The sequence below is a fragment of the Tympanuchus pallidicinctus genome, unplaced genomic scaffold (assembly GCF_026119805.1).
Source record: "Tympanuchus pallidicinctus isolate F22 unplaced genomic scaffold, pur_lepc_1.0 scaffold15, whole genome shotgun sequence".
NCBI classification, from domain to species: Eukaryota; Metazoa; Chordata; class Aves; order Galliformes; family Phasianidae; genus Tympanuchus; species Tympanuchus pallidicinctus.
The window spans coordinates 36,240,088-36,258,473 of record NW_026294669.1 but is presented as its reverse complement, the minus strand read 5'-3'; the positions used below and the strand labels follow the sequence as shown (position 1 = coordinate 36,258,473).

Sequence of the window (18,386 nt, the reverse complement as noted above, 5' to 3'; positions counted from 1 at the left end):
TATAGCATTTCACAATGACTCCATGGATGAGATGGTACAGACTTTTATTTTTCTGAAGAGCCAGTGTCTCAAAGGAGACTGAAATCCATGCAAGTCCTTAATTTGACTTGAAATTTGTGATGTCTCAGTGCAGACAGAACTGGGGAAAGGAGAATCTGGGGCCCTGCAGTGATCCCCAGCACAAGGCACCTGGCACCTGTCTCCAGGGCTGCTGTGACTCATGGCTGGGGGCCTGGCCATCTTGGCTGCCAGCACAAGAGCTGTCCTGAATTCACTCCACTTTGTTTTCCCCCCAGACAGTGCTTGCCCCAAGCAGAACCACACAGACTTGCTAATTAGGCCCTAAAATGCAGGTTCCTGTAAAGACATTGCAGCCACAGGCCCAGTGAGAAACTGGAAACTACAGTTGAAGACTGAGATGAAAAATAGAGCTCAGTGGGTGGAAAGAGGCACATAGAAGGAAATAGGTGGGTGCTGGGGTTTGGTCACAGCATTACTTTCTCACGGCTTCCAGCAGCACTGCTCAGAAAAGACTGGAGTGTAATCTAAATGACTCTTGGGCCATGCCTGGATCTATAGAGTTTCGTGACTTTTGTTGTCCTCTCATCTTTCTCACCTGTTCATGTCCTTGGAAGAAACCTCTTCCCCACCAAAATGCAGGATACTCCTCCTTCAGCAATCTGTGCTTCCTGGAGGCTCCTACTTCCCTTCATTTTCATTCTTCTATCCTTTGCTTTTGTGGACCCAATTGCACTAGCAAAAATTACAGTGGTGGAGTACTCCAGCTCAAATCATGATGTTCTGGAACTGGGATGGTGACAACTCCCTTTTAGGAGATCATGTCCACCGGGGTGTTGATCTCCTTTTTAGGTTGTTTATTACCACAACCTCATCCCAGCTTACACCACCAGCCTTGGTGAATGGACTCACTTGGTTTGTTCTGCATTTCTGTGCTTGGGGAAGCCAACAGTAGCGGAGAGCAAGTATCTACTGCATAAGGAAAGCCCACAGCTCTTTCCAAGTGCAGTGATGGGTGCCTGGCTCCTCTGGGGATGGAGAAAGGGGAGAGGAAGGATGGCTTGGTCTGCAACAAATGGAGACACACAAAGAATTGTCATGGAAAAGAGAGGACTGCTACAAATGGTGAGTCAGTGAGACTGTCAGGAGTGGAAGCCCCAGGCAAACTGGGTTTGGTGAGGAACAGATTGGTAGTGACTAGGTGGTTACTGAGACAGCAGGATTCCAGTACCTCCGAGTTGTGTGACAGGGATAAGAGGGAGGAGAGATTGCTGCTCAGGTGGGCAAACTGCCCCAGACACCAATGGCTGCACCCACAGGCCAGCCATGGGGCAGAGGCCTGCAAAAGCCTGGGGACCCAGACAGGCAGTGATTCCAGCCTTGGGGAACTCCACAGTGAGGGCTGTGGTTCTTCCTCAGGGCTGGAAATCTCACGGAGCAAAGTAATCACAGGTCACCCACACAGCTGAGTCACAAAGGAAAAGGCACAGAAATCAAAAGGCACTAGTATCCTGGTCTGGTCCTTCTGGTGCCACTCATGGAAGCAGGGACCCATGGCTCACATCCTGATGAGCTGGAAGCTCCGTTTGTTTTGTCAGCACTGTGCTGCACCCTGAGCCTAAACCAGCACCACAGACTGTACTCAGCTACCCACAACCTCTGAGTTGCTCCCCTTGGGGATGGGGTGACAAGGGTGCCAGCACAGCCCAGGTCCAGAATGTTTACAGCATCCTGGACTGAAACAGCCAGGGATGCAAGTTTGAAACTCAATAATTATTAAGTTAAATATTCCAAGGCTATAATTTCTGTTTGTTGAGATGTGTCTGCACTGTTCTGAGGGAAGATGAGGGTGATCTGCTTACGGCTGTGTAAAGGTGGTTCTTGCTTGCATTCCTTGAGTGGTGGTGGTAGAGCTGGGCAAAGCTGCTCATTGGGCCATGGTGCTTTGCTCTTCCGTCTCCATCTTCAGCATGAGGAGTGGCCCAGGCCTGGTCCTGGCTGTGCTGTGTGGTGTTAGTGTGTGTTAGAGAAGTGACATCCGTGCACACAGGGTCTGTTCTCAGCTGTGAGCATTGGGGCCACTCAGGGCAGAGGTGTGGAAAAGAGTTCGGCTTGCACCTCTGACACCCAAAGCAAGAATCATGCACAGACCAGTGAGCCAGGGCACGCAGGCTCCCCCAGCAGCACGCTGTGCCAGCAGCTCTTGTCCTCGGCGCTGCACTGCACAGAGGCTTGCAAACACCAGGCACAGGCACTGCGCAGTGCAGAGCAGTCCCAAGCATAACAAAACTTGGCCTCCCACTTCCCCACCTCTTGCAGGGCTGCAAAACTGGGCAGACGGTGGGGCTTCTGTCCCTCCTGCACTGGGCTGCCCATACACACAGCCCTGCCGGGGGCTTTGATGTGGATTCAAACAGCTGGAGGAGACACATGCAGCCTGTCCTTGGCAGGGTCTCAGAATGGCACTCCCATCTCCAGGCCAGGGGTAAAATCCTTCGCTGTGAGCAGGATTCGAACCTGCGCAGGGAAACCCTATTGGATTTCAAGTCCAACGCCTTCACCCCTCGGCCATCACAGCCTCAGCCTGGCGCCCCTGGGGGCACTCCTGTCCACAGCCCTGGGCACACCTTGTCCCATGGCATTACCCAGGCACTCGTATGTACACCCATGGCCCCCATCCTGCAGTTCAGGAAGTCCTGCTGGGAGGCTAGGAGACCCCCACAGTGTGCCTGGAGCCTGGTAGCAGGAACTGAGCCCAGCAGTGCCAGAGGCTGCGCTGCCTGCAACACCCCAATGCATGGCACTTCTGAGTGGGACCCCAACAGCTGTACATCTTGGCTTTTTTTTGGTCTAGGGATATGATTCTCACTTAGAGTGCAAGAGGTCCCAGCTTCAGCTCCTGGATGAGCCCTCCCCTTTTGGACACCATTGCCCTTCAGGCTGTGAGGACAGGGCACTGATCAGACCCAAAGCCCCGAAGCACCCTGACATCTTGGGCACAACTCCCCTGCTACTTTGCTTCCCACCACGGCCAGCAGCCATGTACTGACTTGTTGGTTGGCAAAATTCCGAGCAAAGTCATGGCCAGGTCAAAGTCCCCCCTAGTTAGGAACATCAGAATTGACTGAGTTAGAAAGAATGCTTAAAGTTCAACTAGTTCAATTTCCTTGCAGTGAACAGGGACATCTACAGCTACATCAGGTTGCTCAGAGCCCCGTCCAGACAGATCTTGAATGTCTCCAGGGATTGGGCATGCACCACCTCTCCGGGCAAACTATGCCAGCCAGTGCTTCACAACCCTCATCGTATATTTTTTTCCTTATATCTAGCCTAAGTCTCCCCTCCTTCAGTTTGAAACCTCTTGTCCTAACAGACCCAGCTAAAGAGTCTCTTTCCTTCTTTTTTATTGAACTCCTTGTGATACTCAAAAGAGGCTATCAGGTCTCCCCAAGACCTTGCACATGGCATTGTTGAAACTCATGAGGTTCTCCAGGGCTCACTGCTCAGCCTGTCTAGGGCCCTTAGATGACATCTTGTTCCTCAGGTGTGATAACCACACCAAATAGCTAAGGGTGCACTTGATCCCACCGATGAAGACATTAGAGTATCGGTCCCAGTAGTGACCTCAGAGGGACACCTCTTGTCATTGGCCTCCTGGACATTGAAACATTGACCACCACATTCTGGGAACAGTCTTGCAACCAGTTACTCATCTATCAATAACTCTCAAATTAATTTCTTTACAATTATGGAAAGAAGAATGTGGTGGGGGACCATGTCAAAGACCTTACTGAAGTCCAGAGAAAATGCATCAGTGACTCTTCTGATGTCCATTGATGCAGTTACAACACCACAGAGGGCCACTAGGTTTGTCAGGAAGGCCTTATCCTTGGTGAAACCATACTGGTTGTCCCTTATGTTGTACTTCTCTTCCATGTGCCTTGGCACAGCTTTCAGGGTGATGTGTTCCATGACCTCCCCAGCAGAGCAGTGAGGCTGACAGGTCGGGTCAGTAATTCCCTGTGTCATCCATTCTGTGCTTCATAAAAACAGAGACAACAGTGCAGGAAAGCAGCAGGTGATCTGCAGGGATGACAGGGAGAAAGAGAGCTGCAAGGGGAGAGGGTCTGTGGAGGTGAGCGAGGAAAGGTGAGGGAGGGGTTTTGGTCAGAGGCAGCAAAAGTGTGGAGATGCTGGGGGTTGAACCCAGGGCCTCCTGCATGCAAAGCAGGCGCTCTACCGCTGAGCTACATCCCCTGGGTGGTGATGATGATGATGATGATGATGATGATGATGATGATGATGATGATGATGATGATGATGATGATGATGATGATGATGATGATGATGATGATGATGACGATGATGATGATGATGATGACGACAACAACGATGAGGACAATAATGATGATGACAATGCTGCTGCTGCTGCTGCTGCTGCTAATGGAGTTCTGGTTTTAGGCAAATTTTCTTCAGCCCTCTTTCTCAGCTGATGCTTTCCTGCCAGCAGCTCCCCCTGTTGAGACCCATGCACGCAGGGTTTCCTTCATGGCCATTTGCCACAGGGAGCTCTTAGGGATCAATTCCTTTCTATACCTGCACTGCAACCACTCCCACAAAGCTGCACTCTCCTGGATAGTCTCTCCACTGTCTATCCTGAAGACTGTCCCACGCCTTCAGGATACATCCAAGGATGGGGATGTCAGCTCTTCCCTGTGCAGTCTGTTCCATGTTCTGTCCACCAGAACTATAAAAAATCCTTCCTGATGTCCAATCCGAACCTCCCCTGCAACAACGTGAGTCTGCTTCCTTGCCATCTATGGCTTGGCATAAGAGGAAAGAGCCTGACACCCTCCTCATTGCAACCTCCCTTCAGGTAGCTGTAGACAGTAATGATTTCTCCCCTAAGCCTCCTTTTCTCCACTTTAAACAACCTCACTTTCCTCAGCTGCTCCTCATATCATGTCTTCTTGTCTCCTCACCAGTTTTGTTGCTCTTTTCCAAATCCATTCCCACGACTCAGCATCCTCCTTGTACCAAGAAGCCAAAACAGAGCGCAGTATGCCAGGTGTGGTCTCATTGGTAATGTGTACAAAGGAACAATCCCTTCCCTAATGCTCTTGGTTGCTCTACTTCTGATGCAAGTGTGAAAGTGTGCTCTCCTTTCCTCCTCCTCCTCACTCCCCCTGCTTCCTAGTCCACAGTGGCCTTGTAAATAAGGCCTTGTACACGGGAAGGCAATGAGCAAGAGTACTTTTGCTAAAACAGATTAACGAGCAATAATCTGCCTCACTCTGGGGACCTGATGAAACGGATAGCAGACACCTGGTTCAACAGCTGAAGGCCAATCGAGCAGGCACCTCAAAAGTATCACTGTCAATCGATCCTACACCCATAAAGAGTGAGCAGCCCATAGAATGGCCTGGGTTGCAAAGGAGCACAGTGCTCATCCAGCTCCAACCCCCTGCTGTGTGCAGGTCACCAACCAGCAGCCCAGGCTGCCCAGAGCCACATGCAGCCTGGCCTTGAATGCCTGCAGGGATGGGGCATCCACAGCCTCCTTGGGCAACCTGTTCCAGTGCCTCACCACCCTCTGGCTGAAAAACTTCCTCCTCATATCCAACCTAAACCTCCCCTGTCTCAGATTAAAACCACTCCCCTCCTTGTCCCATCAGGCTCTGGTGCTCTCCATCAGGGCAGCAAGTTGCACTTGGGACTGCCCTCAAGTAAGGATGTCACTTGAGGTTTGTTCCGTGCAGAGATCCAATCCCTTGCACTGCAATGCCAAGATGCCCTACCAATACTGATCCTCGCCAGGTGGCCAGTAGTTTGTTTTAAGCCTTGTTGGCTTTGCTAAGATTGTATCTTAGGTTGACTGGGAAGTAATGATCCCTAAAACATACATGACTGACCAAGTGTGGGGCGAGGAGCAGATCCAGGTACAGCTGCGCTCCCTACTTCTGTGGTGCAGGGAGTTCTCTCTGAACCTAACTCAGCAGGAGGGTCTCCTGTCTGTGAGTGTTTAACCCTACCCTCTCCTGTGCATCCAGCCCTGTCTTATATGAGGGTTAAGTTGCTGTGAAATCACTACATTGTGTCTATGTTATATCAATAAATACATCTCTCTCACCAGTACAGCGTAGTTGTTGCCATCTGAGGCAGCAGGACTGGTTGCCATTGGCATCCTTGTCCTCCGGGGTGCTCTGCTGACTCAGCTCAGCCAGCTGTAGCCCAGCACCCCTTTTCTGCTGGGCAGCTTTCCAGGCACTCTTCTCCAAGCCTGTTGTGCTGCACGAGGCTGTTATCACCCAAGTGCACTGCCCAGCACTTTCCTCGTTGAACGTTTTCAAGTGAACTCATCCCTTTGATTGAGTCTACCCAGATCTCTCTGCAAAGCCTTCCTGCTTTCACGTGCATCTCCTCTCTTGGTATCATCTGCTCCTGGGTCATGGCAACCCATACCATCAGTGCAAGCTGGGGGGTGTAAGGATGGAGCACAGCCCTGCCACAATGGACCTGGGGGTGCTGGTGCATTGCAGCTGGACGTGAGCCACCGCTGTGCCCTCACAGCACAAAGCCAACCACACCACTGCTCCTGTCCAAGCCATGGGCTGCCAGCTCTCCAGCAGAATGCTGTGGGGGACAGTGCCAAGGGCTTTGCTGACTACGTCAACAGCCTTTCCCTCATCCGCCAGGCCGGTCACTCAGTCATAGAAGGAGATGAGATTGGTCAGGCAGAACCTGCCTTTCATGAACCCATGCTGGCTGGGCCCGATCCCCTGGTTGTCTCATACGTGCTATGATTGTGCTCAAGGCAATCTGTTCCACAACCTTCTCCAATACTGAGATTTTTGGTCACTTCTTCATGGAAGCTTATGACATTTACTGAGCTTGGTGACTCTGACTTCAGCTTGGTGAAACTCTGTAGAGTGCACACATGATGGAGTGCTTATGGAGGTGTTAGGCACTGCCTTTGGAGCCCAGCAGCTCACAGTGGTGCTGAGAGGCAGCAGGGGGTGCAGCAGTGTGCTAGGCCCAGCCCCTGCCCCATTCCTGCAGGGTCTCCACTCAGTATAGTGCAGAGCAGTTCTGCCTGAATTCTGGGGTTGACTGGGCAATGGGAACCGGGAGCTCTGGCAGCCAAAAGTGAGAATTGTAACCCAATGCAAAGAAATGGAGAGTCAGGCTGCCTGAGTCCCCCTCCCCCCTCCGCCCTGTGCTGGCTGTTGGGGTGGGGGGGCAGCACTGGCACAGGCACTGCTGGGGACAGGTATTGCTGGCAGACCCCATGCACTGAGAGGGCCCAGGGCTATTGTGGGCACAGCGGGCTCCGCACAGACCTTCCCTCTGTGCAGAATGGGCTGTGGGGTGCTGGGGCTGCCCCACAGGGATGGCTGTGCCCTGAGCATAGGGCAGGGATGCTGTGATGGCCGAGAGGTGAAGGCGTTGGACTCGAAATCCAATAGGGTTTCCCTGCGCAGGTTCGAATCCTGCTCACAGCGAAGGATTTTACCTCCAGTCTGGAGGTGTTGAATGCACACCAGGGTCTCAGCCCATCTCTTGTGGGCTTCCTCCTCAAAAGCATTTCCCCGCATGTCACTGTGCTCACCACAGCTCCTCAGGCTTACCAGCAGACCCTTCTTCCTCCATGCGCACCCCAGGGCCTATTTTCAGCTCTCAACTGGATTTTGCAGGGCTTTTCTTCCCTCCCTCAAAGTCAAGCCCTGGATCCAATTTGTGCCTGGAGCCTGGTAGTAGGGCCTGAGCCCAGCAGTACCAGAGATTGCACTGCCCCCAACATCCCAAAGAGCGTTGGGAATCTCCTTGTTGTCCCCTTGTGAGGGGACCCCAACAAGCTGTACATCTTGGCTCTTTTTTGTCTAGGGCGTATGATTCTCACTTAGGGTGCAAGAGGTCCCAGCTCCTGGATGAGCCCTCCCCTTTTGGACACCATTGCCCTTCAGGCTGTGAGGACAGGACACGGATCAGACCCAAAGCCCCGAAGCACCCCGACATCTTGGGCACAACTCCCCTGCTACTTTGCTTCCCACCACGGCCAGCAGCCATGTACTGACTTGTGCTAGGCTGGCAAAACTCCGAGCAAAGTCATGGCCAGGTCAAAATTCCTCCTTGTTGGGAACATCAGAACCATAGAATCAATTGAGTTGGAAAGGACTTGTAAAGTTTATCTAGTCTAATTCCCTTGCAATGAAGAGGGACTTCTGAAGCTCAGTCAGTTTGCTCAAAACCCAGTGCAGCCAGACCATGAATTTCTCTCCTATCAGGTCTCCCCAAGACCTTGCACTTGGCTTTTTTGAATCTCGTAATATACTCCTGGGCCCACTGCTTAGCCTGTCTAGGTCCCTCAGGATGGCACCCCCTCTCTCAGGCATGACATATCATTCACCATGACTGTTGATGTCACTGATGAAGATACTAAAAAGTATCAGTCCCAGCACTGACCCCTAAAGGACACCGCTCATCACCAATCTCCATCCAGATATTGAGCTGTTGACCAGCATTCTCTGGCTATGAACTTGTCATCAGTTCCTCATCCATCAAACACTCCTGATGTCAAATCCATATTTTTCCAATTTGGAGAGAAGAATGTTGCAGTGGACTGTGTGAAAGGCCTTACTGAAATCCAGATAAATTACATCAGTGACTCTTCTGATGTCCATTGATGCAGTTACAGCACCACAGAGGGCCACTAGGTTTGTCAGGAAGGCCTTATCCTTGGTGAAACCATACTGGTTGTCCCTTATGTTGTACTTCTCTCCCATGTGCCTTGGCACAGCTTTCAGGGTGATGTGTTCCATGACCTCCCCAGCAGAGCAGTGAGGCTGACAGGTCGGGTCAGTAATTCCCTGTGTTGTCCATTTTGTGCTTCATAAAAACAGAGACGACAGTGCAGGAAAGCAGCAGGTGATCTGCAGGGATGACAGGGAGAAAGAGAGCTGCAAGGGGAGAGGGTCTGTGGAGGTGAGCGAGGAAAGGTGAGGGAGGGGTTTTGGTCAGAGGCAGCAAAAGTGTGGAGATGCTGGGGGTTGAACCCAGGGCCTCCTGCATGCAAAGCAGGCGCTCTACCGCTGAGCTACATCCCCTGGGTGGTGGTGGGAGAGGGTCTGTTGTTTAGGAAATTTTTCTCAGTCCTTCTGAGTTGATGCTCCCCCTGTAGCACCCCATGCACTGATGGGCTAAAACACAGACGCAGGGTTTCCTTTTTCCAACTCTCAACCTGTTGATGGGTATTTTGCACAGATAGCTCTTAGGGATCAATTCTTTACCTGCACTGCAACCACCTTGCCATGCCCTCCCCCAGTGCAGTGCAGTGCCCAGGACAAGGGCTGCTGGCACACTGTGCTGCTGGGGGAGCCTGGCTGCCCCGGCTTGTTGCTCTAGGGATATGGCTCTCACTTCAGGTGTTTGAGGGCTGGTCTTCAACACCCAGATGAGCCCATCTCTCTCCTACACCCCTGTGCTGACCAGCCCCAAGCCACTATCACAGCTAATAATAGACCTTGTGTACAGGTGCTGTGCCCTGAGCCACATCTGCATCAAGATGGTGTTCAAGGAGTCTCTTCCAAGGAATTCTTCCTCAGCTCTTCTCTCCTGCAGCTGCTGACTTTGCCTACCTGGGCAATGGAGGACAAAGGTAGGGTTGGGGCTACCTGAGGCTGTTCCACAGGGAGGGATGGCTGGAGTGTGGAACAGGGGTCACCCCAGGTTGTCTAGGCTGGAGCTGTGATGGCCAAGGGGTGAAGGAAGGAAATGGACTCAAAATCCAATAGTTTCCCTATGCAGGTTGAAATCCTGCTTGCAGTGATGGATTTTAGCATTGGCCTACGGCCTGGGGAGTGGGAGAATCAGACTGGTGCTCTTGGAACATCAGAACTCCCCACCAACACTGGGTTCTCATGGTTGTGTTTGTCCAGTTTGTTCCTTTGGGCAGCTGAACTCTTCCTTTCTGTGCCCCCATCTTCTGTGTCCCTGTAGCTGATAGGGCTGTACTCAGGTCAAGAGCAGGTTACAGGGGTTGGGCTCAGAAGAAGATTTTTGTTTTTCTTCACATGGTGTCATCTTGCCTTCGTGACTCATGGGCACTAAGGGGTAATGACTGCTGGAGATTTCTCTGCATGTGCTGCTCAAACCCCACAAGAGCACTGCAGTCCAAACAATCACTATTCTGTTGATCCAATACATTTTCTGTCTCCTGGCTGTAGATCAGTGCAGTTAATGAGAAACCCTGGTGCTGGGCAGAGTGCTGGGAACATTGCTGCTGCCAGCAGGACGGCAAGAACCAGAAAGACCTGTGAGGAGCCAAGCCCAGGGCCACAGGGTTTGGGCAGACATCAGGACCATGGCCAAGCTGGTGGAGTGCGTCCCCAACTTCTCGGAGGGATGCAACAAGGAGGTGAGGGCTGGTGGTGGGCTGCGGAGGGGGGCTGGTGGCTGGGCCTGTCTTGCAGCAGGTTCTGCACTGCTACTTGTGGCCTAGCTTGTAGTTTTTCAGCGCTTCGAGCCCTTCTGGGCCCGCTGAAATCAGAATTAATTCAATTCAGTGAGAACTTTCATCTTCTACCCTGGGGGGAAAGCGGTGTACTAATCTTGAAAATGCCCAAACACAGTGTGTGATCCCATTTTGCAATTCAGTAAAAAACAGGACTTTGGCAACCCCCTTCTGGCTGCCGGCAGATTGCCATAGGGTCTGGGCAGTCTGGTACACCCTCATAGAAAAACCTCACTTTCAGCTGTTTTTCCAAACATGCCACCCAAGTTAATATTGCCTGTGGTGGTTCACCTGCGTTAGGCTGCACTTTGCCCCAGGGGTGAAGGTCAGCAAACCCAAAACTGTTGCAAAACTGCTGCTTCCGCTTGGGAATGGGCTTTGTGGAGCACAATCTGTTCTGGAGTTTGAAGGGGACAGTGTCCTCAGGAACAGCAATTTGTGATGGTGCCTGTTGGCATGCAGCTCTACAAGGGCTTGAGGATACATCAGGGCTGGAAATGTCTGAGTGCCAGCTCTGCCAACTGGGAGTTGGATGTACATGCTTGGAGGTCCTGCATCTTCACTTTCTTCCTGACAAGTCTGAGGGTGGGTGCATCCCCTGCACTGCTTGGTGCAGGGTGGAGGCACCTGAGCAAAAGCATTACCCACCTTGCAAAGCTGCTGGAGTGTAGTAGGCATCTCTCCAGCCCAGCCAACTTGCCTACTTTGGATGTTTGGCAGGTGATCGAGGCGCTGGGGCGGGCCATCTCCCGGACACCAGGCTGCACACTGTTGGATGTGGATGCTGGTGCCTCCACCAACCGTACTGTTTACACCTTTGTGGGAACCCCTGAGGCTGTTGTTGAAGGGGCACTGAGCGCAGCCCGAGTGGCTTGGGAGCTCATTGACATGAGTCAGCACAAGGGTAAGCATTCCCAGAGCAAGCTGGATAGAGAAATAGGGACCAAAGTGCTGCCAGCAGGCAAGCATGTGTTTCCAGCACTGCAGGATGAGAAGGTGCAGAACAGTTGCTCATCTTCCCATTGCAGAGAGGCTGCATCCATCCTGTCCCTGGGCTACAGTAGGCATTACTGCTATAAACTCCTCCTTCCTTGCAGTGGCAATGTTCAGTCTGCAGAAAAAGCAGGGAAACGGTCCTTGTCCCTTCTTGTCTGCTTGCTTTTCCCAGCTCCTGATCTCTGCCCCGCCCCCAGGTGAACATCCTCGCATTGGGGCCCTGGACGTCTGCCCCTTTGTGCCAGTGATGAACACCAGCATGGAAGAGTGTGTTGTTTGTGCCCACGTCTTTGGGCAGCGCTTATCAGAGGAGCTGGGAGTGCCTGGTGAGTGGGGAGTGGGCAGACAGGCTCAGACCCCATACCCCTGCATATTCCCAACCATAAACATACAGCATTTCTTTTACAAAAGCTTCACCAAGGGCACAATGGGGCAAATAGTTGAAACCAGACTGTTAGACAATATGCTTGTCCCCTCTCTGCCTTGCAGTTTACCTGTACGGAGAGGCAGCCAGGCAGGAGAGCAGGAGAACCCTGCCTGCCATCCGTGCTGGGGAATACGAGGCGCTCCCCAAGAAGGTGAGCCTGGCTTTGGGAAGGAACCTCCTTTCTCAACAATTTCTCCAACAATTGCATGCATCAGCTGAGAGGTATGAGGTGAGGGTGCACTGTATTCACACATCCAGGTACAAGGTGCGCCTCACTGCGATGGATGTCCATGGACTAGAGTGAGATAGCAGGGGCTGAAGCAGGGAAGATGAGGAAGATGGGCTTGCTCAGCCTGGGGAATCCATTTAAACCCCTGTGTGACAGAAGGAACCAAAACACCCCAGAGAACCTAAATGAAATATCTCCTCTGGCTCCAAATTAAGCATTTCTGCATTAAGCCTTTGGAAACTTTACTGAGAAACGAAATAGTAGAAAGTTTTGAAGTGAAACAATTGGAAAGTGCAAGAAAAGTGCTGCCTTTTTATATCTGGGGCTTCATCTCTTTGGCACAAACATTTTTTGATCAGATGGAGGAGGTGATGAAATGTTTTGGGTGCTGCTGAGTGTGGTGGTGTTAATGGCAGATGCTGGTCGTAGATGGAGAGGCCACCTCTGGGAGGTCAGTTTGTGCTACCTACCAGCATGCTCTCATACACTCTTTCTTCCTCTCCAGCTTGAAAAACCTGAGTGGGCTCCTGATTTTGGGCCCCCAACCTTTGTTCCCCAGTGGGGGGCCACAGTGACGGGGGCCCGGACCTTCCTGATTGCATACAATATCAACCTGCTGTGCACCAAGGAGCTGGCACACCGCATCGCCCTTAACATCCGTGAGCAGGGTCGTGGTGCCGACCAGGTACCCTTGTGCTGCCCACTACCCTGCTTGTCCTGCCCTGGGTTGCCATCACTGTGCTTTGACCACAATGGTCTCCCCCAGCCTGGAAGCTTGAAGAAGGTGCAAGGCATTGGTTGGTATTTGGAGGAGGAGAACATAGCCCAGGTTTCAACAAATCTCCTAGACTTTGAGACCACACCGCTCCATGCTGTCTATGAGGAGGTCTGCTATAACGCAGAGGTAGGTAGTGCACTATGCTCATGTCAGTGGTGAGCTTTGCAAAGCTTGTCTCCCTCCAGGTTTTTGGCCCAAAACCATAACTGGGCTCTGCCTTCTTTTAGAATCATAGGATCACTAAGGTTGGAAGAGAACTCTTAAGATCATCTAGTCCAACAGCCCACCCACCCTCACCATGCCCACTAACTGTGGCCCTGAGTGCCTTTTCTTCAAAGCCTTGAGGGATGATGACTCCACCACTTCCCTAGGCAGTCTGTTCCTATGCATTGCCACTCTTTCTGAAAAGAAATTTTTTCCTCTTATGCTCAGTCAAGTTGGGCAAAGAGCCGAACCACATGTAAACCCCAAAAGCTAAGCAAGTTTTTACTAACCTCAACTCTTGCCTTATGTCCACAAGGTGAGTGCAACGTTGAAGGCCTTTCCATTAACCATGATGGGGGTCACTGGGCTGAGGTGGAAGTGGAGGCAGAAAAAGCAGCTCTGGGGACAATCATGTTTATGATGTTCTTCACAGGCTCTGAAGCTCCCTGTGGTGGGATCCCAGCTGGTGGGGCTCATTCCCAAGAAAGCCATGCTGGATGCAGCCGAGTTTTACATCAAGAAGGAAAAACTCTTCATATTGGAAGAGGAACACAAGATCAAACTGGTAATGTGAGTCCTCCCAATATTGAGACAAGGGTGGGATTACAAATAAGACCTCCATTCTCTCAAAATGCCACTGAGCAGGGACCTTGGACCCTTGTTGGATATTGGATACCCCATTACCCTTGGCTCAGGGAAATGTTGCCTGGAAAGCTGTGAGAGCACAGCAGTGGGACAAACTGATTTATAACCCTGAGGATGCTGAGATGGTCAGGGGAGCAGAGAGCCCATCCCTTTAGGACTGAGCACTGGACGCAGCTGCCCAGCCTGCCTGTGTGAAGGCTGTGAGGAGAAGGACACACAGCTCAAGGACGGTGCTTAGTATTAACAGGACATGTTCCAGCACCACTGTAAGCTGGAAAGAAAGAGGCAGGCTCTGCTCTGCTTTTCTGTCCCAGGGGGGAAGGGAGCAGGGAGGGACTTTGCCACCCTGTGAGGAATGTGCCAGATAAGAGTGAGCTAATTATTTATCCTTGTGGTTTCCAGTCACTCATGGATACCACATGCCACTCCCACCTTTGGGATGGGAGCCACTGGTGAAACCAGTCTGCCTTGCCTTGGGTAGTGGCTCTCTTCCATGGCTAATTAAAAGCGAGGCACAAGGACACAGTGGGATGTGTTGGCTGGGTGCTCGGTGCCAGGTTGGTGCTGATGTGTTGGTGCTGCTCCTTGCAGGTTGTCAGCCGGCTCGGCCTGGACTCCCTGTCTCCATTCAACCCCCGGGAGCGCATCATCGAGTAGGAGCTCCTCATCATTCCTGTCTCTGGCCAGGCTGGGGGATCTTGCTGCCTGCTTCTTGCACTAAGATTGCTTTGAGAGGGAGAAGTTCACACGCAAATAAGTTCACATGCACTATCAAGACCTTGTCCCTTTACCCTTGGATGTGGTTACAGAGTTCCAACTAGCACCTGGGCATATTCCCATTCCATAAAATGCTGTTTGCAGAGAGGCATCCCTCCATGCAGCACAATCCCTGACATCACCAGTGCATGTGTCCCCAAGTTCCCATCTGTCCCCATGAGGCTCCCTGTCTCCTTCTCTTTCCCACCCTCCTACATCTGGGAGGTCTCCCAGCGCACTGCTAGCCCCTGTCCCAACTGACCAAGGGGTGGATGAAAAGCCAGCGGAGAGGGCAGTGTGGAATGAAAAGGGACTGGCTGGTGGCAGCCATGAGCATGAGGTGGTCTGACCCATGGTGTACTGCAGGTACCTGGTGCAGGCAGGACAGGAGGACAAGGGGCTGGTTGCAAAGCCACTGGGTGCCTTTGTGCGAGCAGTCGGCGGGAGGTCGGCAGCGCCAGGAGGAGGATCAGTGGCTGCAACTGCGGCCTCTCTGGTATGTGCCCTGTGCCACGGAGCCCTTGCTTGCTTGGGTGTTTCTCCAGGCACCTGGGGGCTCCTTGGTGAGGGAACCTGGCACAGGGGTAGTGGCAGGTGCGGTGTCCCAGGGGAGGACTTAGCTCAGTGCTTTCACAGGGAGCGGCCCTGGGCTGCATGGTGGGGTTGATGAGCTATGGGAAGCGGCAGTTCGAGCAGCTGGATCCCATCATGAGGAACGTGATCCCTCCCCTCCACCAGGCCATGGATGAGCTGGTTGCCATGGTGGATGCCGACTCCCGTGCCTTCAGCAGCTATATGGTGAGGTCTCACTAGCCACGGCCCTGCTTATAGGCAAGGCGTTCCAGGAGGCAGCTCTGCATCCTGATGCCCTTAGGAGCAGGCTCATCCCCGCAGGGCTGGGGGAAGGGACGTTACTTGGGGTGGAGTGACTAATGCACTGTTAGAATGTGTCCAGAAGAGGGCCACCAAAACGCTCCAAGGGATGCAACGCTTCGTGAGTACAGGCTGGGAAAAATGGTGGCTCTTCAGGCTGGAGAAGACCCTGAGGTGATCTGGTAGCGGCCTTTCATTATCTACAGGGGGCTGTGAGAGAGAAGGGCACAGATTCTCTAGCTGGGTCTGTTATGACAGGACAAAGGGAAATGGTTTCAAATTCAAAGGGGGAAGATTTAGACTGGATATAAGAAAAAGTTTCTTACAGGGCGGGTAGTGAGGCAATGGCACAGGTTACCCAGAGAGGTGGTGGATGCCCTTTCCATGGAGACATTCAAGGTCAGGCTGGATGTGTATCTGAGCACCTGATGGAGCTGCAGGTGCTCCTGTTCATTGCAAGGCAGTTAGACTAGATGATCTTTAAAGGTCCCTTCCAACTCAATCGATTCTATGATTCTATAATTATACAGTTTTATGAAGGGGTTCAGAAGAGTATGGGAGCTAATGGTTCTGCTGTGGCCCCTGATGCACATGGGGTCTCAGAGCTCCCCTCACCCACCAAACTTGCTTTTCCTTAACTGCAGGAAGCTATGAAGCTGCCAAAAAGCACCCCTGAGGAGAGGGAAAGGTGAGTCAGATTGGCAAAGGCTTGCAATGGTAGCAGGAGTTTGCACGTGAGCTTACACACAAAAGATGAGCAACCCAGGGCTGGTCTCAGCATTCACCAGGGGCTGTCCCCTATCCCAGGCGAGCGGCCGCCATGCAGCAGGGGCTGAAAACAGCAGTGGAAGTGCCCTGCACCCTGGCAGTGAAAGTGAACAACCTCTGGTCCTCACTGAAGATGCTGGCGCACCATGGCAACCTGGCCTGCAAATCTGACCTTCAGGTACAGCCCCACACTCAGGAGCTCCCGAGGCCAGCGGGCTCACATGCTATTCTGGCTGGGGTTTTAATGCTGCCTAGCTCATTGCTTGTCCACACAGGGTTCTCCATTGCTGCTTGAAATCTATCCAGCTTTTCTTGCCAAAACTGGCCACTGCTTTCCATTTACTAACTTTTTGGCAGCTTGCAAGCCTTTCGGGAAAGATGTGCTGCATTATCCCTTGCCTAAATTTTCCCACCTGGAAGGTGGGAAGGTCATAAAATGTTTCCCACCATAGAAGCTGTATCTGGAAAAGGCAAAGAGAGGGGAGATTGCTTTCCATGGCAGACAAACTGCAGCCTGAGGGTCTGCCCTGCTGCCAGACTGAGAGGTGCTACTCTGTTTCAGTCAGCTTTCCTGAAGCCTCTTTTCACAGGTGGGAGCCAAAATGCTGGAAGCAGCTGTGTTTGGAGCCTATTTTAATGTCATGATCAATCTCAAAGACATAACAGATGAGAAATTCAAGACTGAGGTAAGCAGGAGCTGCATGTGTGTCCCAGCCCTGGTAGTGTGGACGAGGCCGGGATCCCTGGGACTCTGTTTAGAGGGGCTTTGGGGGTTGTGGGGTACCTTTGTGCCAGGGTAGAGACAGAGACACCGCAAAGACTGGAGGAGATTCCTGGGCTGGGCAGATGACACACTGCCTGTCCTTCAGACTGGAAATGATGCACCTTCTCCCTCCCCACGCAGACATCGCAGATGGTCACCGGGCTGCTGGAGGAGGCAAAGCAAGGCTCAGCACTTGTGTTGGCACTGCTGGAGAAACGAGAAGCTTGAGAGGATCTCAGAGCTGGGCCAGGGAATACAGCGGGGATACACAAATACAGATGGGAAACATGCTTGCTCCTGTCTGGGCTTCTTTGGCACCCATCTCAGGGATGCTGCTTCTCTTGGGAGGTCCCAAGGTTATGTTCCTGTTCTAGCTTTTCCTTGGCCAAGAATGATTTTCATTGCCTGGAGCAATGGACCTTGCATCTGTCCTCCCATCCATGGGGCAGAGGGAGCAGGCTGGGCTGGCAGTGCCACGGGAATCCTGTGGGTGGCAATGGTTGGGACCCCATCGTGCTGCCTGGGTGGAGATGGCTGGGCACCTAATAGCCCTCACCATCCAATTTGTCTCTGACCAGAAAACACCTTGAGACACTCTGTGAGACTGCAGCAAGGCCGGGCACTGGGGCCAATTACCTTTCAGTGCAGCGTCTTCTTGGCAGCATGCAAATGGGCCCACTGAATCACTCAGTGCTAAGGGAGGGCGTGCTGCCAAGCACCAGGCAGCCAGCAGGAGGAAGGAGGGTGCTACTGGGAGAGGCCCCTGAGAGGAAGATCCAAGCATGGGAGGCCCAGTCTCTGTCAGTCCCGTGGTCGAGGCCACCGCTGGGTGTGAAGGCAGACATCACCTCCTCTGCGGGGCAGACCGAGCTCAACCTGCTCAGGGGGCGGATGCTGGGGAGAGCCCACCATCCCTGGCTCCGTTCCTCAGCAGTGACACAGGCGGCCGTCAGCAGTGCCCTGAGCCCCCTGCCCTGCAGCGGGCCCAGGAGGACGTGACCCCCATGCCTCCCCCGCACACAGCACCCACGCTGGGTGCAGCGCACCAGGGTTCAGGGCAGGGACGTCTGACTCACAGCATCACCTGACACCACGTGATTGATCGGCCCTGCAGGACCTTTGTGCTGGGTGGGAGAGCAACGCTGACGTTTCACCCGTGCCCATGGTGACCGCCACAGCACCGGGAGTGGTGCTGCCAGTGTCATTGCTCCGCAGTGTCACCCCTGCCCACCGCACCTTCCTCGCCCAGGCAGGGCTCTGTATTTAACGGGTGCCCGAGGGCTGGGCCCGCTGCTTTGGGAGAGCCACGCCAAGGACGGCCATCAGGACTGCGCTGCTCTCGGAAGGAACTGATCTGCGGGGTAGGTGAGCAGAGCTGATCCCTGACATGGCCGAGACTGCTGGGGACAGGGACAGCGG

General features: G+C 52.9%; 1 protein-coding gene and 4 non-coding genes across 12 annotated transcripts in view; 2 read left to right on the top strand and 3 right to left on the bottom strand.

The window, feature by feature from the left end:
* Positions 1–2,514: 2,514 nt before the first annotated feature.
* TRNAS-UGA (transfer RNA serine (anticodon UGA)) lies at positions 2,515–2,596 on the bottom strand. Its single transcript has one exon. It is a non-coding gene; the product is annotated as a tRNA-Ser (tRNA).
* Positions 2,597–4,203: 1,607 nt separating this feature from the next.
* TRNAA-UGC (transfer RNA alanine (anticodon UGC)) lies at positions 4,204–4,275 on the bottom strand. Its single transcript has one exon. It is a non-coding gene; the product is annotated as a tRNA-Ala (tRNA).
* A 3,163-nt stretch (positions 4,276–7,438) lies between these two features.
* TRNAS-CGA (transfer RNA serine (anticodon CGA)) lies at positions 7,439–7,520 on the top strand. Its single transcript has one exon. It is a non-coding gene; the product is annotated as a tRNA-Ser (tRNA).
* Positions 7,521–9,050: 1,530 nt separating this feature from the next.
* TRNAA-UGC (transfer RNA alanine (anticodon UGC)) lies at positions 9,051–9,122 on the bottom strand. The gene has a single exon. It is a non-coding gene; the product is annotated as a tRNA-Ala (tRNA).
* A 1,122-nt stretch (positions 9,123–10,244) lies between these two features.
* Positions 10,245–18,386, top strand: part of FTCD (formimidoyltransferase cyclodeaminase) — a 31,860-nt gene continuing 23,718 nt past the window's right edge. For 2 of the 8 annotated variants that reach the window (XR_008204550.1, XR_008204547.1), the window contains exons 1-14: positions 10,246–10,432; positions 11,249–11,432; positions 11,722–11,850; positions 12,014–12,102; positions 12,686–12,865; positions 12,947–13,084; positions 13,596–13,727; positions 14,399–14,460; positions 14,930–15,059; positions 15,200–15,361; positions 16,081–16,124; positions 16,244–16,382; positions 16,795–16,890; positions 17,109–18,328. Coding sequence is in view for 2 of the 8 variants with exons in the window: in XM_052674546.1 (XP_052530506.1) it covers positions 10,379–10,432; positions 11,249–11,432; positions 11,722–11,850; positions 12,014–12,102; positions 12,686–12,865; positions 12,947–13,084; positions 13,596–13,727; positions 14,399–14,460; positions 14,930–15,059; positions 15,200–15,361; positions 16,081–16,124; positions 16,244–16,382; positions 16,795–16,890 (1,539 nt within the window). In the remaining 6 variants the exon portion in view is untranslated. Of the gene's footprint in view, positions 10,433–11,248; positions 11,433–11,696; positions 11,851–12,013; positions 12,103–12,685; positions 12,866–12,946; positions 13,085–13,595; positions 13,728–14,398; positions 14,461–14,929; positions 15,060–15,199; positions 15,362–16,080; positions 16,125–16,243; positions 16,383–16,794; positions 16,891–17,108; positions 18,333–18,386 lie in introns of those variants that run through there. The other 6 variants (XR_008204549.1, XR_008204548.1, XM_052674546.1 and 3 more) reach the window with 5 other exon arrangements.